The sequence below is a fragment of the Zootoca vivipara genome, chromosome 2, assembly GCF_965207765.1.
Source record: "Zootoca vivipara chromosome 2, rZooViv2.hap1.1, whole genome shotgun sequence".
Lineage (NCBI taxonomy): Eukaryota > Metazoa > Chordata > Lepidosauria > Squamata > Lacertidae > Zootoca > Zootoca vivipara.
In genome coordinates this window covers 73716965-73744423 of record NC_142584.1, presented here as the reverse complement: position 1 = coordinate 73744423, position 27459 = coordinate 73716965, and the positions used below count along the sequence as shown (strand labels likewise).

At 38.0% G+C, this 27459-nt stretch overlaps 2 protein-coding genes across 11 annotated transcripts in view; one reads left to right on the top strand and one right to left on the bottom strand.

Moving 5' to 3' along the window:
- Positions 1 to 27459, top strand: part of CENPP (centromere protein P) — a 154515-nt gene that overhangs the window by 99437 nt on the left and 27619 nt on the right. The window lies entirely within an intron of this gene.
- ECM2 (extracellular matrix protein 2) lies at positions 365 to 27459 on the bottom strand. Of its 8 annotated transcripts, none has more exons than XM_035106189.3 (11): positions 24339 to 24492; positions 23851 to 23901; positions 19337 to 19650; positions 14580 to 14768; positions 12498 to 13052; positions 12044 to 12159; positions 11528 to 11663; positions 9345 to 9502; positions 8270 to 8409; positions 5570 to 5896; positions 365 to 4132 (listed from the first exon to the last, which is right to left on the bottom strand). In XM_035106189.3, the coding sequence occupies exons 3-11, from the start codon at positions 19629 to 19631 to the stop codon at positions 3916 to 3918; spliced, it is 2133 nt and encodes a 710-aa protein (XP_034962080.3). In that variant the 5' UTR covers positions 19632 to 19650; positions 23851 to 23901; positions 24339 to 24492; the 3' UTR covers positions 365 to 3915. The 8 variants fall into 8 exon arrangements, with proteins under 8 accessions (XP_034962080.3, XP_034962079.3, XP_088519336.1 ...); XM_035106188.3 differs by lacking the exon at positions 24339 to 24492 and adding an exon at positions 26932 to 27459 and having other exon boundaries at positions 3669 to 4132; XM_088663210.1 differs by lacking the exon at positions 24339 to 24492 and adding an exon at positions 24615 to 24699 and having other exon boundaries at positions 3669 to 4132; positions 12498 to 12998.

Here is a 27459-nt window from a genome sequence, read left to right as displayed (position 1 = left end):
GAACTTATAGTTTCATCAGAATGGAATGTTCTGTTTGCTTATGTTGAAAAGACAATATCCGTGAAAGATGCAGTTGACATCTTCCAGATAATTGATTTGTTCTATTACAGTTACATTTTCATGCTACCAAATTCCTTTTCCAGTCCCGTAATATCTCTGATCATTACTAATACCCTAACTTTCCCTCAATACTCTAGATTTTAGCATTATACACTCTAGTAACCCTCATCACCAGTTCCCTTTTAGTCCCCATTCATCCCATTCAAGTTATTCAAGCTAGGCTGTGGTTCCAAATTTTCCAATTACCCAGCTGCTGTTAGTACAGTGCTCAAGTAATCGTACTAACCAATATGAAGACAATATGTATTTTGAAAATACTTTATTATAGTATTGAAAACAGTTATAATTTCTAATATTCCTTATATAGTATGAAAATGGCTATCAAACAATGGTACTTTCAAATATACTAAAAATATACGTTATCATTTGATTAGATTTTTTATGTTATTTATCTTACCAAGGATACATCTGTGTATATATGTGTGTATATATGTGTGTGTCTGTGTGCATATATATATGCACATAATTGCAAACACATGTAGTATGCATGTTATTGGCCCATGAATATGCTACCCGCTCCATGTATGTTTCCTGGAAAACACATATGTTATATGTAATATTTGAGCAATCTTGTACCATTCTGTAAAAGTGCATAACATGTACGAGATTAGAGAAATAATAAAATCTTGATAAAAGAACTTGAAAACGTTATATGAATTACAAAAATATATCACTTACCAAGGCACCTTTCCTTTTACTTTAGATCTGGGGTGAGGAGCCTGTTGTTTTCCAAATGTTGAACTCCCATCAGCCCCAACTAGCATGGCGAATGGCCAGGAATGATGGGAGTTGCAGTCTAGCAACAACTGGAGAGCCAGTTGTGATCTAATAATTCAGATTAGGGGTAAAAAAAATATTTCTCAAGAGGATTACATATTAGCAAATAATGAGTTATATTTTTGCCCACAAAGATGCTTAAAGGCACAAATAGAGAGAGAAAAGGTCACAAATACTGTATACAAAACATTTTATTTCCCACCTTCTACTTTTCACATTGTCAGATTCCTGGGTTTATGCCCATTAGCTTACTTTTGGACTGGTGTGCTTTGCCAGTGCATTTTATCATGTGTCATAAAGTCTGGCAAAGTATCCCTGCTGCATAATGGAGCAAGCAGATAATGCAAAATGCTAGCTGGCAGGGGGTAGTGTAAAATCAGAGTTCCTGCTCCTACACCTTGTTTTAATTTCCCTCAGTTCTTAGTGGCTCTTTAAATAGTGAGAGCATGTTATTGAAAAAAGGGGTGGTGGCATGATATACATTTTGTGACTAAACTATAGAGTCACCTCTTCTTTTGAGGTACAACAGCCATTCAGTTCATGATTATGGAAAAAGCCTCCAAATTTAGAAAAAGCTATTGTCTATCAAAATCTTTTTAGAACATGTACACATGATGATTTCAGCAGCGGCTTCCACAGCTGGAACTAAGAATGTTTACAGTGGAACAACTGTGTCATCCTATGTCTGCTTTCCATGGTTTCAAGTTATTGTCTGGAATGTGAATTATTGGGGAAAGCCATCCAGCCGCTACATCTCAGGCATGTAATTCATTCTTGTCACCACCTCAATTAACACAGATTTGTTAGGAGGTGGATTTTCCAATTTATCTTGTTTTCATTGAACATACTTTGGATTGCCTCAGGCAACTATGAGTGCAGTCAAAATGATTTTTTTGTAGTCCTTGTTCTATTTCTTTGAAATATTTGTTAGTTTTCACAGTTCCATGAAAGCTTTGATACTGCGATGTGAACTAGCATGGAATTACGTACTGGAATTTTACCTTTTAATTTGCTAATGATGCAAGCAAAAATTGCATATCATTAGTGGATGACAAAACTTCAGCTTGCATTGCCCTTTGATGATAAATGCAAGTTGCATAGCTTTTGATTATGCCTCAAATAGCACACATCTATATGAAGAAAGCTTCTCTATCCTCTGCTTCATTATCACACCACATAATGATCAGGACGCATCAAACAGTGAAGAGGCTGTAGCTCAGAGGTGTATCATATGCTAACACAGGCATCCCCAAACTTCGGCCCTCCAGATGTTTTGGACTACAATTCCCATCTTCCCTGACCACTGGTCCTGTTATCTAGGGATCGTGGGAGTTGTAGGCCAAAACATCTGGAGGGCCGCAGTTTGGGGATGCCTGTGCTAGCATATGCCATCTTCAGTTAAAAGTATCTCAGGTTGGAGAGCCTTTGCTAGTCTGAACAAGCATACTAGACTACACAGCACAGTATAAGGCAGACTCATATGTTCGTAAGGTAGAGTCACTTGTCAATTCTGTCCTTTTTAAGATCCTATCAATAAGGAGCATGTCATTTCCTCATGGTATTTGATATCATTTTAAATCTGCAAAGTGTTGCATGGTTTCTAAGTTTGCTCTGAGCGTAATCTATTTGACATGCTCGCAACATTGTCTGCAGGTGGAGGTAATAGATGACAGTTGTACTATGAGAAGTGTGGGTGGTAAGCAACTGTGATTATTTTGAAACAATTTTTATCCTGCTCCCAAGCAATCTGGTCTCAATAGGGACTAGGCGGGGCAGACTATGCCATTCCTTTGCTAGAGGTTTTCTATGCTTGTATATTATGGAGCCACTGCTTTCCCTGCTTTGGAGCTTATTGCTTGTGTCCTTCTGCCTTGGAACATGTGCCTGTTTTCAAGCAGGTATTATTTTTGCATGAACTAAATGCCATCACATATTCTCCTAGAACAGAGGAAGCTGCCTTGTGCTGAATAAGTCCATGTAACTCAGTACTGTCTATATCAGGCATCCCCAAACTGCGGCCCTCCAGATGTTTTGGCCTACAACTCCCATGATCCCTAGCTAACAGGACCAGTGGTCAGGGATTATGGGAATTGTAGTCCAAAACATCTGGAGGGCCGAAGTTTGGGGATGCTTGGTCTACATAGACTAGCAGCAGCTCTTCAGACATGGGACATGCCCAGCTCTACCAAAATATGCCAATGATTGAAACTGGGACCTCTGCATCTGCAAAGCAGATGTTCTCCCTTATTGTGGTATTATAGTAGGCTATTGCTATGTTCTCAGACACAGCTGTCACTTTATTAATGAAAGTCCCTCTCCCAGCTCTGGGTCACGCCTCCTTCACTCCTTAAAGGAATAGTCAGACTGCTTGCATCTACGGTACTCCCACCATGTCTTCCTTGCTCCTTGAGCTTTTCAGTAACACGGCTTAGTGAGATGTGTTACTCAAATAATGAGTTGTGTGATGTCCATTGATTTGTATTTCATTGTTTGTTTGTTTGTTTTAAATTGCAGTTCCCATGAGCAACCTACAGCACAGGTTAGCATTAATGCCATGTATGCAGAGGCCCCAAATGTTCTACATTTGGTACTGTCTTAATTTATATGTGCATCTTACAGTATTTTCTTAATTTGAAATGTAATTCCAAACACACACACAGCCCTCCCCTGTCTGTAGGGTTATAATTCATTGCATTGAAAATAATTATCAAGTCAACTTTTTGAGGAAAATCAGAAGGTCAATAAAGTTCAATAATCTTTCTTGTACTCACTTATCACATTGGTATGCAATATTTATCTTACTTGGAGTAAAAAATAGGCTGCAAGTATAATATTTCTAGGCATGTACACAGCCAGCCTCCTGAAAATATTCCTACAATTACACCTTACCCTTCATTAATAATAAATAATACTGTTAAATAATAGTGCTGAGGCACCTTTCATAATTTGTGCTTTGGTTTTCTTGCTTGTGGAGACCAAATATTCTAGTTATAACATTTACATGCAAAAACAGTTCTTTTATTTGCTCTTTTGAGGTTTCAGAATCACACTAGAATATGATCTGACACATGAAAAAGCATATGGTGAAAGTTCTCTTGTATTGATGTAATTATATTCAAGATGAAGGTGTTCTAATTGTGAATCTTCATAATCATGATTCTCTTCACTGTCACCATCTTCCTCCTCCTCCTCATTATCCGACCTACTCCTACAGATGCGCTGTGTAGGGACTGTTCTGTAAAACCATATATGAAATAGTTAAAGGGGATTAACTATTACATTTTGCTAGCAAATTTCCTTGCTCTTTGCAGCTCATTTTCAAGATGGAAATTACTGTAAAAAGTGTGGAAAAAAACACAGAGCTGTATCCAGAATTTTTCTTTTTATGGGCCTCCAGATATTCTGCTTAGGCATATTATAAGCATTTTGTCATTTGCACACATAGCACACACTACTAAAAACATGAACATAGTATGTACCTCTACAACATACATGTGTGTTTTCTGTTTGTGTGCACATGTTTTGATGTCTGGTTACATTTAGAAACCTATGCAGCATTGCAGAAAATCCTCAGAACAGGAAATTTAATTCACTCATTTAGAAAACTTGGTCAACCTTCACATTTGTTATTTCTTAATTCTGGGCTAAATTTTAGACACTATTTTTTTATTAATGACAGTACCACGTACTTCCTATCCTTGCCACACAACATCTGCCTGCACAAGGGTTGTAGACATTGCTTTTGAGGGTTAGACAACCTCTCACTTTCTGAATACAAAATGTTGCTGATAAATGGAATGCTGCTATCCTTATACCATGTTGCTTTTACATGCTCAGGCCATGTAAACCTGTTTGGAAATAAGGTGATATAAATCTAATATATGCAGTTATTTATTCAATTGTATTCTATATTATGGGCTTTGTGAAGAATGTATCTGAGCATTTCCTACTGTTGCCATCTTCGTATGGAAAAGAAAATGAAAAAAGACTTAGTGGGAGCATACTATTTTCTTTCTGCTGTAGTCTGATGTTCAACCACTATAATTTTTAATGTCCTAAGTGCATGTCAGGCACCATCCTTAGATTGTTAAGGAAAGTTTGGTCTGAAGAATGTGGTATGCTTATTTACATTTCATTGTGGAATTTTCAAATGACTACTGCTCAGCAACAACTAGTTAGAACAAAAGAAGAGCCTTGCCATATTTGATCAAAGGCCCATCTAGTTCAGCATTTGTTTCCCACAGTAGCCATCCAAGGTAAACAGAGTAGGAAGGCAACATCCCTCCTCATGGCTTTCCCCCCAGCATCTGCAATTCAGAGCTATACTGCATCTGAATGTGGATATTCAATCTTGCCATCAGGATTAATTGTGGTTCATAAAATCAGTCTTCCACAAAGTCATCTAGTAGGGGGCTTCAGAGTTTGAGTGACTATTGGTCTGGAAGTGAAACAGGACCACCTAAAATGTGGCATCCCAATCATTGGGATCAGTATGACCTATTGAATCAACAATGTCTTGCACTAGCGGTTCACCATGGCCTCAAAGGTTCAGTTAAAAAAGTAAGCAAGAATTCCATAAACCATGATTTGCTGTGTTTGAACATTTATAATAGAAAGCCAGTATTCTGTTTTAACATTATTGTATTTACAATTAAGATGTGTATTTATTTACCTTATTTTGTTATTGTTGAGCCTCAGAAAATTTAAGGATCTCATTTCTGCAATTCCAAGTGGTACAGACCTCAGTTGGTTGTGATCTAAGAAGACTTCTCTTAGAGAGTGATATGCCCCATAGAATGACACAGGATCAATTCCCTCATCATCAAGTTTGTTAAATGAAAGGTACAGATATTCCAGCCCTGGCCTCATGTGTCCAAATACGAATCCTGGGATTCTGTCAATTTGGTTGCTTATAAGCACAAGGTGCACCAATGACTTGGGCAGATAGGAGGGAACATGATAGATATTATTGTAAGAAAGATCAATAGATTCCAGGTTCCTAAAATAAAGTGAAAATATATTAAAAAGTAAGAGCATAAAGTAACTAATTTTGTCTTCATACATAACATGCATTTTCAGAGTTCAGGAAGATTGGAAGTGTACAGTCTTATATATTACAGGTAGGTAGCCGTGTTGGTCTGAGTCGAAGCAAAATAAAAAAATTCCTTCAGTAGCACCTTAAAGACCAACTAAGTTTTTATTTTGGTATGAGCTTTCGTGTGCATACACTCTGTGTATCTGAAGAAGTGTGCATGCACACGAAAGCTCATACCAAAATAAAAACTTAGTTGGTCTTTAAGGTGCTACTGAAGGAATTTTTTTTATTTTGCAGTCTTATATATTTTTCTGGAAACCATTTGTGGAATATTTGTACCATATGTTGTTCTGCTCTAAAACTTCAACTCCCATCATTTCTTGTTTGCAGGACGAGTGGTCAGGGATGGTTGGAGTTATCATCTAACTACATCTGGGGACCCAAGGTTAAGAAAGGGTGCTTTAACCACTTACACCACACTGGGTGTACTTCTTTCAATCTTTCTAACCCTCCACAGGCATTTTTACATGTACAAGGCAGGTATGGGCTGCCATCCTGCTTTTTAGCCATAAAGAGTTAGCAGGCTATAAGGAGAAGGTGAATTATTTGGGTTGCCTGAGAGCAGCTCTTCTTTGTCATAGCAGCTGGTAGTTTTCAGCCTGCAGTACATTCTACTCTGCACTAATTAATAAAAGGGCAGGACTGTAAAAAGTCAAAGGGCATATCCCAGCTCTCCAAAAACAAATTCACACTAAAGAGAATTTTTTCCCTACCACCTACTCTTTTCCCATAGCTATTGTCCAAACATGTTTACATAACTGTTGCTATCCAGGATCTGACAGATTGCTCAAGTCTGTATGAGAAAAAGAATAATAACTATGGTCACATCCATAGGCCAAACCTTCTATTTAATTTTCCTCTCTTCCATTAGTTCAGGACATCTGCTAAAGTACTCTTTTAGAGTTAAAACCACTCTCCTCACTCTCAGTTATCTCACTAGTCAAGTTTTTTTAAATACAATTTGTAATACTTGACACATCAGAAATCTCAAGTGTTCAAATGCATTTCCCCTTGAAGGAAGAAGTAATATATATTATTGCCAGGATGACAGTATTATCCACCTCCATCCAGAATCCTCGCCTGTGTACTTTGGATTGAAATGTTTTAATTGGTCAGTAGTTTTATTGTTGGATTGTATGAATCTGTTGTATATGATCAGAGGCATTTTTGCACAAAAAGCAGTAAAAAAGTATTCTAAATACTGTAAATAAATGTTACCTGTGTGCTCTCTTCCTGCCTGTCTTAACTGTACCCATAGTTCCTTAGTTTTCTATTTTAAAAGGTAACATATTGGCATAATGTTTACTTAATAGCCACATCCTTTAATTGGACATTTTCCTCCAGACATGGAGATTCTACTATCTACTGAGATATATTGGTAAAAAAAACAAGAACAAGAGTTCAGGATTAAAATACGTCTCTCTTCAGAGGAAGATGCTTCTGGTGTTTATAATTTTGCTTTAATTAAACTAGCCACCTGCATGGTATATGTTGTCAGAATCCAAAAATAAACTTTTTTTTTAAGGTGATAGTTTTCTGGGTCAGAGGTCTACAAATTCATTTGCCATGTTGCTATCATGATCATTGTTAGCCCTCTCCACTCCCCAGTAGTTCACTAAGAGCAGAGCAATCTGAAGAGAAAGGGTCTGGAAATAAAATTGTCCTGAAGATAGAACAGTGTAAGGGACTTGTTCTGTTATCCAGAAATTCTGTGCAAAATCAAGCAAGAGCCAGCACAGCCCCCAAATCCATTGGCATGCACAGAAGACTCACTGGGACAGGAGAGGGTATTTTCTCTCACTTTGGATGTTTAGAAGGAAATACACAAAGTCCTTCCATCATGTTTGAAAGAGTCTTTTGTGAAGTTACTTATATCCCACATCACATCAAGTAATTGAGAAATGTATTTGCACTGTAGCCATTTTCCTCCAAAGCTCTGTGCAAAGTGATGAAAAATAGCCTAGTACCCTGTACTGTGCTAGTAGACTGGGGGTGGGACATTGAAGTTAGTTTCAACTTTCCCTGAACTTTCTAAGGAAGCAGAAGCAGCATGCATGTCTCTCTCTGCTCTGCCTTCTCTAAAAGGAAGCACGATAAGAAGACCATACTCTTCTCTTCCAAGTTCTCTTTGTATAACAGCAAGTAGTTGTTGGTTAATATGCCAAGAAAAACGTTTGTGGAACCTCCATCTTCTACAGTATGTAGTACAACTTCTTTATTCTATAATTAAATTAATTAAATGTTGTGATTGGAAAATAACACAAAGTTTACACTTACTCATGATTGATCCATGCCAAAGGAGCTATTCTGCTTTCTTCTAATTTGTTGTGCCTCAGAACAATTGTGTTTATATTTCTGGTATGGTTAAAGCAAACTTCTGTAATTTCTTCAATTTGGTTATTATCAAGATATAATTCCTATTTAGAATGCATGGTAAAAGAAGGAAATATTTGAAAAGTATATTGTATAATACATTAAAGTGGTTATTTAAAAATGTAGAATATATGGCGTAAAGCTGCTTTACTTATTTTCCAAAAGTGGTAACAAAGTTGTTCCTTGTTTCCAGAGAAAGTTAGTTAAGAGGTATTACAGTGGTACCTCGGGTTACATACCCGATTCATTCCGGGGTGTGGTACATAACCCGTAAAGTATGCAACCCGAAAAACCGCAAAAGCGTGCTTCTGCGCATGCGCGCACGGTGAACCCAGAAGTAAACGCTTCCGGGTTTGCGGAGTTCGTAACCCGAAAAGTACGCAACCCGAAGTGTACGTAACCCGAGGTACGACTGTAGTTCCAAATGAAAGGGGGGGAGAAGTTCCCCCTTCATATGTTGCACAGGTTGTGTGATTGAGTACTGCATCTATTTTTCCCATGTCCCAAAACCTGCCCTTGGACTGCAATCCTGACTCATTGCTTTTGAAATTATTGGCAATTACTAATGAATAAGTATGCCCAGGATCAAAGCTTAAGGTTGTCTCCAATCTCACAGTATTTTGTGGCATGGGGGATATGAGATTCTTGCACATGCCAGGAAATTTAAAGTTCTCTGTTGCTCTGGTGCAACATTCACTTTTTAAAAATAAGGTTTTGCTATTAGGAAAGTGATGGAAAATGCATTTTAAAGTATGTAACAAACAAGTGATTAGCAGGACAACATATTAATAATACCCCACAAGCATATCAGGATGAATGTTGATTGTCATATACCTGCCTCACAAACAAATCAGAAGGAATGCTAAACCTAACCTCTACAGTAAGCCTTGGGCAAGCAAACCAGGATAGGTCACCTAGAGGAGCCCTGACTATTATGGAAAAGGAAACAGATCATCTTTTTTATTTTAAAAAACCTTACCTCAATAGAATTGGGAAGGCGCTGCGGAATGGTCCTAAATTTATTCCGTCCAAGGCGCAAATAAGACAGGCTCTTCAAAGGTTGAAAGGCTAGTGGACTAACATTAGCTTCGTTGAGTTTATTGCCTTCTAATTCCAGTGTCACCAACTTTTCTAAACCTTTAGAAAATAAAGCAATCATGGTGAAGTGTTTGTGCTCATCCAGTAAGATTCAGGGCAAAAAGAAAGAAAGAATCTGAATATTGGTATTTCATATTCTAACCAATTTCTCTTCTCATTGACCTAGGCCTCCAGAATATCAGAGAGAAATTTGAATCCTAATGTTATTTAATAATAGCAGGAGAACTTCATGTTTATTTGAATACAATTTATAATTCTCCATACTTGTTTGTTATTGGTTCGCTAAGACACAACTATGATTATAGTAAATTTAAATAAATTAGGAATAAATATAATACACGAGAATAATAGAATATACACTAATATTCTAGCTTTCAAGTAGAAACCACATGCATTGAAAAGATAACTGTGCCTTGTTCTGAGTCTGATAACCAAACTTATTTTTTACCCTTTGTGCTATGATTCAAATAAAAGTTCCTATCCTTCATAAGGAGGATCTCTCATCCCCTTCTCCCATTTCTATCTCCTATTGTGAGAAACAGGGGAGCCTCAGGTCTTCCCATATCTTCTGCAGTCCTTCTTGGGCCAGGGGAGGATCATCCTATAGCAGCACTTTAGGGTGCCCCCAAGAAGGTACAGTGGTACCTTGGTTTAAATACACAATTGGTTCCGGAAGTCTGTACTGAACCTGAAGCGTACTTAACCTGAAGCGAACTTTCCCATTGAAAGTAATGGAAAGTGGATTAATCCGTTCCAGACGGGTCTGCGGAGTACTTAAACTGAAAGTACTTAAACCGAGGTATGACTGTACTTAATTTCACAAAGGTGGCATCTGGATCTTGCAAATGGCAACAGACTTTTAAAACTAACCAGATTCTCTATTATCAGCAACTAATCTGTTCATACTGCTTTTCAGCATTAAGAGCTAGATCAATTCACAGTCTGAACCAGGTAATTTACAAGTTTTAGCAACACCAGTACACAATTTATTTTTGTAAACTTTGTTTTGAGGTTTTTCTTACAATTAGCAGTATATATTTTATGAAATAATTAATGTATTGACTTCCAGTATTTTTAGACTGACTTTCAGGAAAAGCCATCCTAAGGCAGCTTACATACATTTCTAGAGTAGGTGGAATTAAAAAGAGTATGTAACCTAGTATCTCTCCTCTAGGCAGATTACTGGATAAAAATCAAGGCTACAGCTACATTCTTATCCAGGGGTAGGCAGCCTAAGGCCCGGGGGCCAAATGCGGCCCAATCGCCTTCTCAATTCGGCCTGTGGACGGTCCAGGAATCAGTGTTTTTACATGAGTAGAATATGTCCTTTTATTTAAAATGCATCTTTGGGTTATTTGTGGGGCATAGGAATTTGTTAACCCCCCCCCCCAAAAAAATACATATACTGTCAGGCCCACCACGTGGTCTGAGGGACAATGGACCAGCCCATGGCTGACCCCTGTTCTTATGCATCTGAATAGAGGGTGGTTGTCCCTCTTGTAAAGCGTGTAGCTAAGTACCGTACTGGAAAAACAACTTTGTGCACAATCAGATCTGTCAGTGTGATATAAGAAAGAGTGCAGTTCCCATGTTTAACAATATATGTACATGATCCACTCCTGGTGTCTCTGGGAATTGTTATTATTTATTTCATTTCTATACCGCTTTATATTTTTAAGAAAATTATGCATTCTTCAAGACATAAAACTTGCTGACAGCAGTTCTAATGATTGCTGTTTCTGTAGAAGATTTGGCAAATGCACAACCATTATCAATTTGCATGACACATATCCCATTCCTTCATATCCCATTTGTCACTTATGAGCTGTTGCCATGTACAAGAATGTCTATGCAATTGTAGTGTTAAAATGTATTCTTATTCATTTTAGTGTTTATTTGTAGTGTATTCTTATTCTTAGTTACTAAATGAAAAATTGTAGGATGCATTTTTAAATAATATGGAAGTTGTTGTTCCACCTACTCTTGTTCCCCCTATTTTTTTTCTTGCCATGAATTTGTAAGCTTTTATTACCTTAGTCATCTGCATTCATAGTTATAATATACCTTCAAAGCTGTATTCATCAATTGCATGTAGTTGGTTTTCGTTTATTTTAAGTTCTTCTAAAGTTGATGGCAAACCAATCGGAATATGTACTAGTGCATTTCCATCCAAATATAAGCGTTGCAGATTCTTTAATATCTGTGTTGGGAAAGATACAAATTGAGAAATCGAATTAACTTTTGATTTTTAAGTTTGAAAATAATTTTTCTAGCTTTAGGTTCATGTGTGCTTTATGAATATTATGTGGCCTGCGTTGGCTACACTAGCATATGGAGAATTTAAAATTAAATTGAAGTCACCAATTCTCACTTCCCTAACCTATGCAAGCAGTAATTTTCACAAAATATCCCCCAGATCTCACTTTGTTCTGTCAATGATTTCATTATTAATGGCAATTGTGAAGAGTTACAGAGTATTCATTAATGTACTCTCATGGATTCTTTGACAAACAATTTCAGCAAAACAGCCATTGCTATATATTGATACATAAAGAATTAACAAACCCTAGATTTTCTTACTTTAAATGCCCGTGGACCTATGCCAGATGATGTGATATTATTTCTACGAAGATCAATCCTTTCCAAATTGGGAATCCCATTAAAAGCTTCATCTGGGATGGAAGTTATAGTATTACCTAGGAAAAGGAAAGGTGTGTGATAGCAATAGGAATTTTAAGACTCACTTCCATTTCTTAATCATTTTCCATTTCCCTTATGGTTTTATCATACAGATACTTAGTACAATTCTTGGTGTCAAGTAAACATTACTGTGTGTCCATATTGCTTCTTCATAAACCAACAAAGCAAGGATTTTGATATAGCCAAGCAAGGAATATCAAAACTTACATCACATTGTCCCTTCCCTCCTCCAATTTTGGACATTAGTTGTCTGGTGCAAATAGAAATAGCAGAGTTAACATTAATGTGAGATGCATTTGAATATTATTATAAAACAGATCAGTTTTTTCCTTACCTACAAGCTCTATGCTTGTAAGCTCTGCATCCATGATTGATGGTATTTGTTTGAGTTTGGCATTAACACAGCTTACTGTGTTGTCCAGGATGGAGCATCCGGTTGGCAAAGTAGGCACTTCAGTAGAAGGCTCAGGAATTGGGAAACGAGGCGGCATTCTGAATACATCACCACGCAAAACATCTTCCTCCTCTTTTTCTTCTTCCTCACTTCCTTCAGGTCGTTCATTTTCTTCTTCCTCTTTCTTGAGTCCTTTTTCTATTCTTAACTCTTCTTCTTCATATGCTCTTCTCCTTTCTTCTGCTGCTCTCATCTTCTCATCTTCCCTTTGATCTTTTGTGTGTCCATGTTTTTCCTTCTGTTTATGGCTTTTTCTTCTTTGCTGGTTCTCTTTATCTTTTATAGTAATTTCTTTCTTTTCAAGTTGTTTCCCCTTCTTTTCAGCATTTTGATCTTGTGTTTGTAGGTTGTACAAAACTGGATCAGTGTGGTCATTGGGCTCTAGATTATCACCAGAAAATTCAGATGTGTCACCTTGTGAAATAGTACTTAGCTCTGAATGCAAGGAGGTCATGGTGTTGAAAGTGGACAGTCGATACCAATATAAAGAAAAATGATAACACAGTTTTTAGTAGCAAGCATTAATATATATGTGCTTGAAGAGAATAATTATTCTATTATAGTGAAGAATAAAATACACTATTGTGCATAAAATCCCTAAGATAAGAAACTTACAGTGGTTTTGCTGGTGTGTGTTTTGTATGTTTACACACATACATATATACAGACTGAGTTAAGGTGTCTGGTAATTTTACCTAAACACTTTTTAGTTCTGAGTCTTGAAATCCTATCTTAAATCTTTGAACTAGTTGTTAGCTTATGTCATTAATATTGAAGTCCTAAACAAGATTTATTTATTTATTTATTTATTTATTTATTTATTTATTTATACAAAATCTAATCATACATTTGTTCCTTGTTTGAATATATAAATTTTAGACAAGGATGTTGAATTAATGGATCGGATGATTATCTGTTGTGACTCACAAATTCAGTAATGGGATTTTTCCGAAATGGTGGTATTTGTGAAGTATAATATGTTGAGCTACATTCTAGTGAGTGCAACTGGTGACTGCAAACAAAAAAAGGTTGGGAAAGATGAAGACCTTTGCCATAATGACAGCTAAACTGGCCCAAGAACTTAGTCATCATTCTAGATTGTGTAATTCAATTCAATATCTGAGGGTAAGGTAGCATTTAGGTTGCAGGTGATTGCCCTTTTCAACAGTAGTGCCAATGGCTATATGATTTTCCAGTTACTAACTCAATATTATGAAGGAAAAATTCAAATGCAAAATGTATATTATCCTGCTTTGTTTCCCACCTTTGATTTAATGGCAGCATGTGCTTACACACTGGCAATGTTTGGACACATCACTAAACCATAAACTATTAGGAAATTAGTTTATGCATGAGCTATGTGCTACTACATGCAGCTTGAACTTTCCTGCTTTGCTTCTTCCTTCCTCCTGTAGGAAAACACAAACACAGAGTGGGTGATGTAGTATTACATCAGAACCAGTGCCCATGGTTTATTCTAGGCATCCTGATCAATGTTTGCTTGGAGAAACAAACCACAAATCCTGATTCAGATATAACGTTAAGTCAGCTGCTTTGTGGTTTGTTTCCTCACTGGAGGGAAGGAGGAGGAAAGCAGGCAGATCTGCTCATGGGCTTGTGACTCAGTTAAGTTAATGCAGATTTGCTGTTCATATCTGCTGACACTTGCATATGGGTAAGAGTGTCTGTGTTGGCCTGGTTGCTGCGCTGACAGGGGCAAAAAAAAAAGATGCCACCATCATCATGGACAATCAGGACAGCTATAGATATTTCCAGTGGAAATGCCTGTGTCGATATACAGCCTGCCATAATCTATGCAAATACTAAAAGGTTAATGAATAATTCCTAATTTCATTGCCCTTTAGCAGTTGCACATATTCAAAGGATTACATTACTTACACTAAATTGTATCTTGTATATATACTGTGTGTCTGTAGTATTCAAAAAATCAATATACTGTACCAATATCCATACACACTGGACAACACTCTCCTTCAGGTATCTTGGTATTGTGACACGTCAGAGGATGGCACAAGGTTTCATCACACAACACCTTTCCTTTTGAACAGAGGCACGTAACACAGGGTTTAGGAGACCACACAGACTTATCATACATAATCATCCCATTTGCAAAACAGCGTTCTTCCTTTCCTGATAAATGGAAACCAAAAGCAAGTTTTAAAATTGTTATAAAATGCATTGGTAAATTAAAACATTTGGTGGGTTGGTTTTCCAGATACCCAACTTCATACAAATCTCTGTGGGGGCTCTAGTGTATGCATGAGCAAAGACTCCCCAGCCAAATCAATGTTGAAAACAACTGTGCATGAACAAGAAGTATGCTACACACCATTCTTGGTATGTATTCAACATGGGAGATACAGCGTGGTGTCAGACTCGGTCTCGGGGAGACCCATGATCAAATCCCCACTCAGCCATGAAGCTCCCTGGATAACCTCAAGCTAGCCACTATTTCTTACCCTAGCACACAAGATAGGGTTTTTACAAGAGTAAATGTTTATGTGTTGTGTAAAGTACCATGTAAACGGCATTCAGCTCTTAGAAGAAGGACTATTATAAATTAAAGAAAGAAATAATAAAGAATTGGATGATGTAATTGAGGGGTCATGTTCTGTCTTGGGAGAACCATGTAAATTACGGTATACTTTTTTGTTAATATCTTTAATATAGAAATATTTTTAATTTAGATATCGTTGACAAAACGATTGTGTGGTTGTAGCCACCTGTCTATCCAGGTGGTTTGATTACCAAACATGAATTGCATTATTTTATATCAAAATAAATTCTATTTAACATTGTAAGGAGGTTTGTTATCACATAGATAGTATCTCTAAATCTATAACCCTACCCTCTACAGTTAATTGGTCTTATTACATTATGGAGATTTACATGTAAGCTTAGTTTTTGATCACCTAAATTTTAAATTAGTGTAAATGTTTGTCAGAGTATAGTCTGCTACAGAAATAGACTTACTTGGCCTTCTACACTGCCTGTTAACCTCTGTTGATCAACAATCCAAGTCTTTAGTCTAAAAAAGCTAGCTAAACTCAAGAGAGGTCCACAATGTGCCAACAGAAATTAGCAACTCCACCCACCAAATAGTAAATGAAAAGTTTTATTTCAGCAAGCTTTTGCAGAATTTCATGGTTCTGCTTTTTCTGCTTCTTTAATATGTCTAGTGTTTAGATTGTTTTTACTGATGTTACTGTGTTTGTTTGTTTTTCTTGTTTATTTGGTATAGTTTGTAATCCTGGTAGTTTGGCTTTCATGTACTACAGTAGAAAGCATTTTACAGGAGCATAATCAGTTTTGCCATTCAAAGCAGGGTGGGTAGTGGTCATTCCTAAAAATCTAAAAGGAAAGGCACTACTTTCCAAGCACCTGATGTTAATCCTCATGCAACAGTTGAGAAATGTAAGATTAGGACTTAATTTCATATGATAATAGTGGACAACCCTAACAAAGCTTGCTTGGCTGTTTTCATATATCAGACATGTTACTTGCTACCTTTCGGTACACCTACTTTGTCCAGTTTAGAGCTGGAGTTGTTAATCAGTTGTTCTCCAGCTGTTGTGGGTCTCCAATTCCCTAGCACGGCCTAGCACGTGCTAGGGATTTGGAGTGTTTCCAGCCTCTGCAGCCACAGCAAGCACTGTGATTCTCCAGCAGTTTGACTTCAACCCCAGAGGTACACTCCATTGTCTCTTGAGACAGGCAGATGCCAACAATCAGGAGATTCATAGTCTAGCAACATATGAAAGACCAAAGGTTAGCCACCATGCCTTAATTATAGTTAAGGATCAGGTACCAGCCCTTACATGCAAGACCTCATTATCACCATCAGATGAAAGTAGGAAAGCTACTTGCAGGGGTCACGGATGGTTTTCAGAGTGCAGTGTTAAGGCTTGCTAATCGCTAAGCCACCATCAAAGAATTCTGATTGTAGGACTAGGCTAGGAAGAGGGGTAATGGAACAGAGAGTATCGCTAGTTCAATTGAAAAAGCTTGCTTGTAGTCTACACACTACACATATATTATTAAAATGTGAATCATGAAAAGAAACCACAAAAGAAGATTTTAAGAAATAAAGATGTGGAGTTCTGCTAAAGCCAGAGATGCTTATGATGTTTTTTAAAAAATAATAATAATATGGACATATGATTGATTATAGGATCTGTTGTTAAATAGGCTTCTTTCCAAATCTGACCTTAACTTGTATTCTAAATACTAGACTAGAAAAAATACCTTGTGATTTAAATCATTGGCAGATATCTCAATGCCTTCAACCTTTGGAAATATGGTACAGATCCAATATTCCAACTAAAATGTCTAGTGGTTTTAGCTCAGCTTTTGGGTAAAATTCCAATTTCAAAAAGACAAGAATCAATGGGGAAAGGAGGAAACCACGTATTACTTCAGCTGATGATTTCTGACAAGATTTGAAATAGTTAATGAAATGCTTGGTACATGTATTGCCAGTTGTGTTTAATGTTTAAAAATGCCTCAAAACAGTTTTCAATCAACAATGTATATTAAAAATGGGACATGATAGTTCTTTCTATCATTTCTGATCAGATTTTTTTTATCATAGCCATTTCTATTAAAGTTCACATTATTTGTCCAAAACAATGTTTAGCATGCCTTAGAAGGAAGGGTGAAAACGTATATGTTCGAAGATGATCCTGTTTCATATGCAACTGTAATACAATTCTCTAAAGTAGCCAAATGCCGTTTAGGGCAAGAGGAGTTTTTTCAACCAGTTGCATGGTTAGAACTATGTAAAATGGTCAGTTTTCAACCAAGCTGGCACCTTAGTGATCACAATGTAGTAGATGTACAGTATTCACATTGTCATATACTGCTAAGTTTGCTGTAACTTCTTGATATATTGCAATGCATAAATGTCATTCTGAACATTTTCATGTGCAATTTCTATCAACTAGTATTGTATAAACTAGTTGCATTATAGCAGGATCTGGGGTTACTAATAGGAGGAGCTGAGAGCATATGTATGTTACTGTTTTCACTTTTATATTCAAGTTTCCAATTTAAACTTCCCATTTGTGGATTCTGTTGTTATTGATGAAACACATATTTATTTTACATTTTTTACTCACCCTTTCCTATATAGATTGCTAGGATAGTTTATTTCTACCACAAACATGTTATTTATTATGTTACCATGTTAAGAGTGTTATTCTTCACATTGTTTCTTTGTGAGAAATTATACCTTTCACTATATAGGAGGAACTTTAGCTGAGAAAAGCATCACTGCATTCTGAAGGATACTCTGGGAGTTTATGATTGAATTGCAGTAAGGGGTCTAGAGCATTCTGGATGATAGACCATGTGGAATGCATTTCTACAGCAGTTCATTGCTGGGCCATGATTCATACCTGCTGATACTTTGAGAAATGATCAAACTCTTCCCCCCACCCCAATTTTTGGACCATTGCTTCATGTTTATTTCTGCTGTATAATGCATACATATTTAAGAGGTTGGTTTCATGTCAATGTTTATGAGTCACAGATGGGTTTTGGATCATGCACAGTTTGCCCATTTATTGGTAGTGGAAATGTTAACCAGGAGAACTGTCCAATGCTGGATCAGATTCAATACTTCAACAATGAAGAGTTGAAACTATGTGCTGAAGCTGACTTAGTGAATAGTTCACTCAATTCCATGTGTTTTGTTAGCAAGGTTATGAGAATATGAAGGAGAATACTTTGCCTGTTTCTTGGATTATTGTTTTGAAGAAGGAGTAAAAGACAAAAAGGAAAAAAATGAATAATTTGGAACTGAATTTTATTTACTATATATTTAGAAAAGCAGTATTTTGAAAGCATACCTTGTTATTTGGCATTGGTGTTGTAATAACAAAAGCTTAGTCAACATATAAATATTTTGTTTGAATTGTGTTTTTGTACAGTATTAGTTTAATTTATTGTTTCTGATTGTGAGCTGCCTTGGAATATGTTTGTATGAACAATGGTATAAAATTAATTGAAGAGAACCCAGTCTTGAGAAATGAGTGTGCTTAGTTGTAAAAGGTAAAAAGGTAAAGGACCCCTGGACGGTTAAGTCCAGTCAAAGGCGACTATGGGGTGCAGTGCTCATCTCGCTTCAGGCCGAGGGAGCCGGCGTTTGTTCACAGACAGCTTTCTGGGTCATGTGTCCAGCATGACTAAACCCCTACTGGCACACAGAAGACCGTGATGAGTTACAGATCACACGGAAATGCCATTTAGCTTCCCGCCATAGTGGTAACTATTTATCTACTTGCACTGCTATGCTTTTGAACTGCTAGGTTGGCAGAAGCTGAGACAGAGCAATGGGAGCTCACCCCATTGCACGGATTCGAACTGCCAACCTTCCAATTGACAAGCCCAAGAGGCCTAGTGGTTTAGACCACAGCACCACTCATGTCCCTCTTGCTTAGTTGTAGAAGTGCATTGCACAGCGTGCTCAGCTTCTGTAACTTCTCTATAGCAGGCAAAGTACATACAGTACATGGTTTGCAGAATGCTGGGAAGCAATTGATATGTTTGGTAAATATATATAGGTGGATAATAGTACCACCCTTTGCATTTCTACTCAGAAATAAGTCCTTTTTAGTTCAGATACATGTATATAAGTGAGCAAGTATAGGCTGGGCATTTTAGTTAGGATAATAAAAAAGTAAATGTTCTCTGCTTACCTGGTAAAATATTGTAACTGGATTCTTGTCCACCCTGACCAATCAGAGAGTCAAATACTTCAGTGATATCACCGTCAATATTAATAAGTGGAATGTTTGGTATTGGAGTAATAAAGACTGGGAATTTGATTTCTTGTTGCTTGTTTGGTCTGTGATTTCCTGAGGAGCTCATTCTTGACCCTCTATGGCGCATTCTCCTCCTTGCCCTCCTACGCATTACATTGTGTTCATTCTCAGCAACAGCAATGCACAGAGAAACAAGCAGAATATAACAGAATAGTGCTGCTTTTTGCATTTTCTGCTAGTGTTGTATCCTATAGAAAACACAAAAAATGAGTTTTGGAGATTAATGGAACTGCAGGATATAGTACTATAGAAAATGGTAAGAGTTCTCTGAAGTGCATTATGTTTGTAGCCAGCTGTTGCAGTGATTATTAATGACCACTATTTTTTGACCAGCTTTCTATAGTTTAAACTGGGCAGTGAGGTGTGTAACCAAGTGCCGAGGATGTGTTCTAGCCTAAAATATCTGAAGATGTGGGATGGAGCATTGATCTACCTGTATTATTTTCATGATTCTCTATTGCTAATATTCTCAAGGGGCTTTTTTGTCGTTTTCAGTGTAGGACATACTATATGTGATGTATCCAACTAAATCACACTCAGGCTAGACTGATTAAAATCTGTAGGTTATATCCAATGTTATTCATTCTCACAGCAGACTCACTGAAATTGATGGTGGTGATGCCTCCACTACAATTCTGCCTGGGAACTTGTTCGTACCAGGAAAGGTCTTAGACCAGATAGTCAGTCAGTCTGTGAGGAGCTGGAAAAGGGTACTGTGTTTGCTAAAAGCAAGCATGGGTTTCTCAAAAACAAATAATGCCAGACTAATCTTCTTTCTTTCTTTTTTCTTTTTTGATAGAGTTACAAGCTTGGTGGATCAGGGAAATGCTGTATCTGTAATGTATCTTGATTTCAGTAAGGCTTTTGTCAAAGCCCCCTATGATATTCTTGCAGAGAAACTGGTAAAATTTGACAAGGTGCTAGACAAGGGGGATTTGTAGCTAGTTTACTCACTGAACCCAAAGAGTGTTCACCAATGGTTCCTTGTCATCATGGAAAAAAGTGACAAGTGGCGAGCCTCAGGATTCTGTCATGGACCTGATGTTGTTCAACATCTTTATAAATTACTTTGATGAAGAAATTGAGGGAATGCTTATCAAATCTGCAGATGCCACCAAACTGGGAAGGGTAGCTAATTCCTCAGAAAATATAATCAGGATTCAAGATGACCTTAGCAGACTGGAAAACTATGCCACAACTTACAAAATGAATTTAAATTGGGACAAACATAAAGTTGTATACTTAGGCAGAAATAATCAGATGCACAAATATAGGATTCCTCCATGATGACAAGGCTCTTTGGGTTTGGTCAGTCAACCAGCTATAAATCCACCTAACAGTTACCTCGTTCAACCTACATTTTACCAGCTTCCTTTAGCTGTGATTCCTGCATTGCAGGAGGTTGTACTAGATGACCATTGAGGGACCTTCTAACTCTACAATTCTATCATTCATACATCTTCACATCTTATAATGTAGTGACTATCTGTGTAGTAGGAATCTTTATGCTTACAGGCCTAGCAATATGGACTCAGGTAGTTTGTGTAACATGTAGCAACTAACCATCTTGCTTATTTATATCTCTGTGCTTACTCTTCAGTCCACAAAGGCATTTTTGAAATAAATATTTTATATTCATTTGTATTGAGATTTGTTAGTTCTTGCTAATTCCTATGGGCATGGAAGGTAGTTTGGGCATTTCTAATGTACCATAATTGTTTTTATTGAGTAACTTCTGGGTTCTGCAACTAACTGCTGTAAAGATCCCCAAATTGATACCTCTGTGAACATGTATTCACATATATGTGCATATAGATATGAACAGATTTGATAAAATGCCAACTATCCTTTTATACAGTGAGGGGGGAAAGTATTTGATCCCCTGCTAAATTTTCCCGTTTGCCCTCTGACGAAGAAATGACCAGTCCATAATTTTAATGGTAGGTTTATTGTAGCTGTGAGAGACAGAATAACAACAGGAAAAACCCCAAAAACCCAGAAGACAAAAGTCAGAGGTTGATGTGCATTATAATGAGTGAAATAAGTATTTGATCCCCTATCAACCAGCCAGATGTCAGGCTACCTGATATCTTCACTGTATGTAATGAGCTGAGATTATAAGCACCTGCTGTAAGGGAGAGGTCTTACCTGTAATCCCAGCTCGTTACAGTACCTGTACAAAAGACACATGTTGACAGAAGCAATCAATCCAGCAGATTCCAAACTAGCCACCATGACCAAAACCAAAGAGCTGTCCAAGGATGTCAGGGTCAAAATTGTAGACCTGCACAAGGCTGGACTGGACTACAAGACTATTGCCAAGCAGCTTGGTGAGAAGGTGACAACAGTTGGTGCAATAATTCACAAATGGAAGAAACACAAAATAACTGTCAACCTCCCTCAGTCAGGGGCTCCATGCAAGATCTCATTTCGTGGAGTTGTAATGATCATGAGAACAGTGATGAAGCAGCCCAGAACTACAAGGGGGGAACTTGTCAGTGATCTCAGGGCATACCATAGTCACCATGAATACAGTTAGTAACACACTACACCATGAAGGACTGAGATCTTGCAGAGCCCGCAAGGTCCCGTTGCTCAAGACAGCACATGTACAGGCCCTTCTGCAGTTTGCCAATGCACATCTGAATGACCCGGAGGAGAACTGGGTGAAGGTGTTGTGGTCAGATGAGACCAAAATTGAGCTCTTTGGCATCAACTCAACTTGCCATGTTTGGAGGAGGAGGAATGCTGCCTACGACCCCAAGAACACCACCCCCACCGTCAAACATGGAGGGGGACATATTATGCTTTGGGGGTGTTTTTCTGCTAATCGGACAGGACACCTTCACCGCATCAAAGGGACGATGTACGGGACCTTGAATCGTCAAATCTTGGGTGAGCACCTCCTTTCTTCAGCCAGGGCATTGAAAATGGGTTGAGGGTGGGTATTCCAGCATGACAATGACCCAAAACACATGGCCAAGGCAACAAAGGAATGGCTCAAGAAGAAGCACATTAAGGTCCTGGAGTGGCCTAACCAGTTTCCAGACCTTAATCCCATTGAAAAGCCATGGAGGTTCGAGTAGCCTCAAAATCTTACTGACTTGGAGAGGATCTGCAAAGAGGAGTGGGACAAAATACCTCCTGAGATCTGTGCAAACCTGGTGGCCACCTACAAGAAACGTCTGACCTCTGTAATTGCCAACAAGGGTTTTGCCACCAACTACTAAGTCATATTTTGCAAAGGGATCAAATACTTATTTCACTAATTATAATGCACATCAATCTCTGACTTTTGTCTTCTGGGTTTTTGGGGTTTTTCCTGTTGTTATTCTGTCTCTCACAGCTACAATAAACCTACTATTAAAATTATGGACGGGTCATTTCTTCGTCAGAGGGCAAACGGGCAAATTTAGCAGGGGATCAAATACTTCCCCCCCTCACTGTTAAATCTGTAAGAAGGCAATAGCAATTCTTCATTGTGCTGGTATGTGGGGATGAACATGTGATCAGCTGAATCAGACTTTGCTTCCTGCCTAGCATTAGGAATGGAGTGCACAACAGTGACTGGGAGCATGGTACACATAGGATTTTTTTTTAAGTTCCTGCATTGCAGGGGGTTGGACTAGATGACTCTGGGGATCCCTTCCAACTCTGCAATTCTATGATTCTATTATTTGTTCCCTCTCATACCACATTCAAGAAGTAACTTCTGATTTGGCCAGCATTGCACAAATACATCCTTCATAATGGCACTGAATGCAGTTGAGAAAAATATACTTTCCCAGATACCATAATATTGCATTATGAGTGCTGGTCATTCTATATAGTTAGTACATTTTTGTCAGCAAGGCAGTGGAAATGGTTAATTTCTTCAACTGATCTTCATTAAAGGTACTTAGACTAAGCTACAGTAAATTGCATAAACATTACATTTGTTTTGATATTCCAATGAACTACTGTTCAAACTTCTACGCAATGTATCTAGGACTTCTACGCAATGTATCTAGGAACAAGGGGTTGATAGTTATACACCACAATTATTAATTATCATGTCTTATTTTCACAGCTGTGAATTTAGCTACATAGCAATTAAAACATTGCCAACACACTACTATCATTCATAAAAATGGATAAACAGTACCATACAATGCATTTTCTTTTGCTATATAACTCTGTTATTGGTGGCATTCAAGCTTATTAAAATTAATGATAGTAAATACATACCGTAGTGCTTTCTGCAAATATACCTTATTTGACATTTGTTCTATCATATGCAAGTACATCATACTTTTAAACCTCAAATTGTTAAGCAAAGTTTTACATATATTTCACATGAATCTACCAATCTTTAAGCAATAATTTAAAATGTAAATGCAATATATTACCTGGTAATCTAATCTAACAGTAGATTCTGCTTGCTGTTATTTAATCTCCAGCTGCAAAAGAAAGAAACTTCAGTTGCCTTTAAAATAAAGCAACAGTAGAATTATGTTGAAACATGTAAGATGACTCCTTAGGGTCTGAAATAGTTCCTTTCTCTGGGGACAAGGCACTGTTCTGCCCTGTGTGCAAAGATTCTCCTAATACAGCTATTGAGAATTGTGCAAACTTCACTTAGAGAAAATGAAAAGCAGCACAATACTTTAGGTCCTTAGGCTGACAAGGCACAGCTGGAAGCTTTCCTTTAACAATATGCTTACATAAGGAAAAGAAAACAGGACTATTTTCAAACTTGATAATCATTTGCAGGTATTTTAATCCTGATTTATAAACATTTTAGTATTAGTTCATTGTAGGTTTATTATATTTTACAGGTTACATACATATCTTAAATTTTCAGTAGAAGCACCCCAAGAACTCATTATTTCCTTACGTAATGACCAAGTTTCTCTGCTAACAGTGTATCTCATTTTCCCCTCTGTGCTGCAGGCTTTATTCAGAATACAAATTCCACTTTTGCTTTGTTTGAAGTAATTGATTTAGTCACAACAGAAATCTTTGCACTTTGAAAACAGAGTACCGTAACTGAAGCATTTCTTCTTGTCTTGCCATTAAAGAGTAACTAGGTCCTGAAATATGACACTTGTGCATAGCTCTGTAGAAGCTACAGTGGATTTTTAACCAAAAAAGGAAAGTATACATTACTCACAAGTTCTCTTTGTGCCAAAGGGGTGAAGTCTCCCATTGTTTGGCATATGTTTCTTAGTGTATCACAGTTTCAAAAATGCTAAAAACATCTAACAGAACAAAACCTTTGAGCAACCCTTTGTTTGAAGTAACATCATTTAATTTGCCATAATAGAGGCTTAGAACTTGAAAGGCAGTGACATATTAGGGGGGGAAGTGTCATTCTATAATTTTGTGAAGGTTGAGGTGTGCTTCACTTTAGGTCTGTTTTATGTGATCATTTATCCTTAATGAGCAATCCTAAACTCAATGATATGTACCAAGCTCGTATTATGTCAGAGGAGAAATTTCGGTCTGCAGGCATTGCTATTATTGTTGTTGTCATCATCATCAATATTATTAATTACATATCCTTCACCTTAAGGTCCCATGGTGGGTGACAACAACTAAAACTCAATGTTAAAACAGTTTAAAACTTTGCAATCACAGAAATAAGGTGGGTCCTAAAACTTTGCATCTAGGTGGGAGAAGCCATAGTAAAGAGATATGCCTTCCCCATTTGCCAAAAGCTGTTTAATGAAGATGCCAGGCAGCCAGTGGCAGAGGAAGGGGGTGCCCGGGTGCGGTCCACCCCGGGTGTGATCACTGAGGGGGGTGACAAAATGACAAAAATGTGAGTTCTAAAAAACAATTTTTAAAAAATTGGGCTCACGAAACTTTTTAATTCAGCCAACAAACATAATGAAATGCAGCTGGCACTGGGCGCCATAATGCAGGGGCCGGCACTTACCACAGGGCCTGGAGCGTGCCCAAGCCACACGTCTCTCCCGGGAGTGACATGGTGGCTTCGGTGCCTGCAGGCTCCACACTGCCTGAAATAGCAGTTTGGGGCTTGCGTCTGCCCACCACCACTCCCTCAGCTGCCCTACAGCTGAGGGGGAGGCGGGGGAGAGGCTTCACACAGTGTGCCCCGCCCCCATGGCAGCTCGCCCCGCCCCTGGCTGCAGGACATGTGCGCCGCATCTGGCACCCGAGTGGCTAGCTACGCTGCTACAGGTAGCCACACAGGATATATTCTGTGCAACCACTCTTCAAGCTTCTGAGGGTAGTGGAACAACCACTAGGGCCCCCTCTGCTGATGTTAATACCCAAAGTGTCTGTAAGGAAGAAGATGGTCTTTTAGGTATTTGGGATTGGAGTCACTAACATGACCACCGTGAATTGGGCCTCGAAACCAGTGCAGCTGTTTTAAAATAGCGGTTGTGTAAGATCTAAACGTGCTCTGGTCCATGGGGTCACGAAGAGTCGGACACGACTAAACGACTAAACAACAACAAAGATCTAAACAAAACCCTGGTCAGTAATCTGGCCACTTCATTTTATAGCTGGAAAAATGCAAACCCCCCTCCCCCCAAAAAGTCACCTGAGCCTCCAGTGAGTGTTAAATGCAGAAGCACCCCTAAGTGACAGATCTCCTATCAATGGAGTTCAACCTTATCCAGGGCCGGCTGTCTCCCCATCTCCCATACATGAGAATTCAGGACACATTAACAGCTCTGTCTTCTCAGGATTCACCTTCTGTTTCTTGATCCACACCCAGTCCATCACTGCTTCTAACTGGGCCCGGTATGAGTCCCAATTTGGCATACAAGGCCATTTCCCTCACACCAGGCCCACCAGGCCCACACCTGACATAGGGAGCTTAAAGAGCACTTCTAATTGTTCCTTTGCATCTGAGCCTCCCTGCCAGATAACCAGTCAGAGTCTCACTGAGGGGATTGGAAGAAACAGTTCAGCTTCAAAGCACTTTGTCCAGCAGCTAGAGTCCAAACAGCTTCCTCTTCACAGGATAAAATGCTACATTATTTTCCACAAGATAAAAGAAGGAGAAAGTTCCTTTTAATTGCTAGGAAAGTTTTCTCCTCCTCTTCCTTGGCTTTTAAAAGTATCAAGCTATGATAGATAAGGTGCCAGTTGTTACTTGGGGGGGGGAATGGCTCTGTACCTAGAACGATTTCATGTGGGTAAGTACTGATGAAATTTAGTGAGGCCTTTAAATTCTCTGACTAGAAGCTTAATACGGTAGGGAGTTTGTCTGATTGCTGATTTCAGATAATTGTATAAACAATTTTTTATGAAAACATGGATAGCTTTGTTCCATGATATACCTGCAAATACCAGAGTAGAGTGCAGATCTACCTTTTGAGAGAAGGGAACGTTATAATTCTAATACAGTACTGCTGATTTACAAAAGAAAAGAAAAAAACCCAGGAAATCATAAAGTTATGGACTAGCAGTAAAGGTTATACTTAACATGCTATATTTACCCCACCACATACCTGTGTTTGGTGAAAATGTTGTGTTTTTGTATAAAAACGTGAGTTATGCTCTCTGTTTCTTGGTCCAGGAAAGTGCCTCAAACCCATATGGTTTTTTCTGCATCTGAAACATTCTTAGAAATACATTTAAATTTGTTATAGGTGTTAACACCAGCCATCTCACTGAGGTCTGCTTGTAAACCTTAGTATGTACTGAGTATATTTCTCCACCTAACAATCCTACTATTTTTACTGTCTATTTTAAAACAACTCCCAAAGTGGAAAGGTGTTTAACATTTAATAGCACTTACTGTTGAGCAGCTTAACAGATATGTTGAACATTTAAAAAATAAATAAATCTGGGAGGACTAAATGAGTCTCTGCTGGAATCTTAGGCCCAGCTCATACAGTACACACACTGAGGCCAACACTGAAATAGCTTGGCAGAGGGGTGGCACAAGTTCCTCCACCAGACAGCTAAGTTTCTGTATAAGCCAGTTTCTCCGCACAAATTACCAGTCATATAGAGCTGGGAACCTGTGATCCTCC

Bases quoted from the DNA above. Each gene is read 5' to 3' on its own strand.
- ECM2 (XM_035106188.3), bottom strand. From the start codon at position 19,631: ATGCAAAAAGCAGCACTATTCTGTTATATTCTGCTTGTTTCTCTGTGC. The intron at 13,053-14,579 runs GTACAGTATATT...CCTTGCATTCAG, and splicing joins TCCAGTGTGTATGGATATTG to AGCTAAGTACTATTTCACAA. The intron at 5,897-8,269 runs GTAAGTGTAAAC...ACTTTATTTTAG, and splicing joins TTGGCATGGATCAATCATGA to GAACCTGGAATCTATTGATC.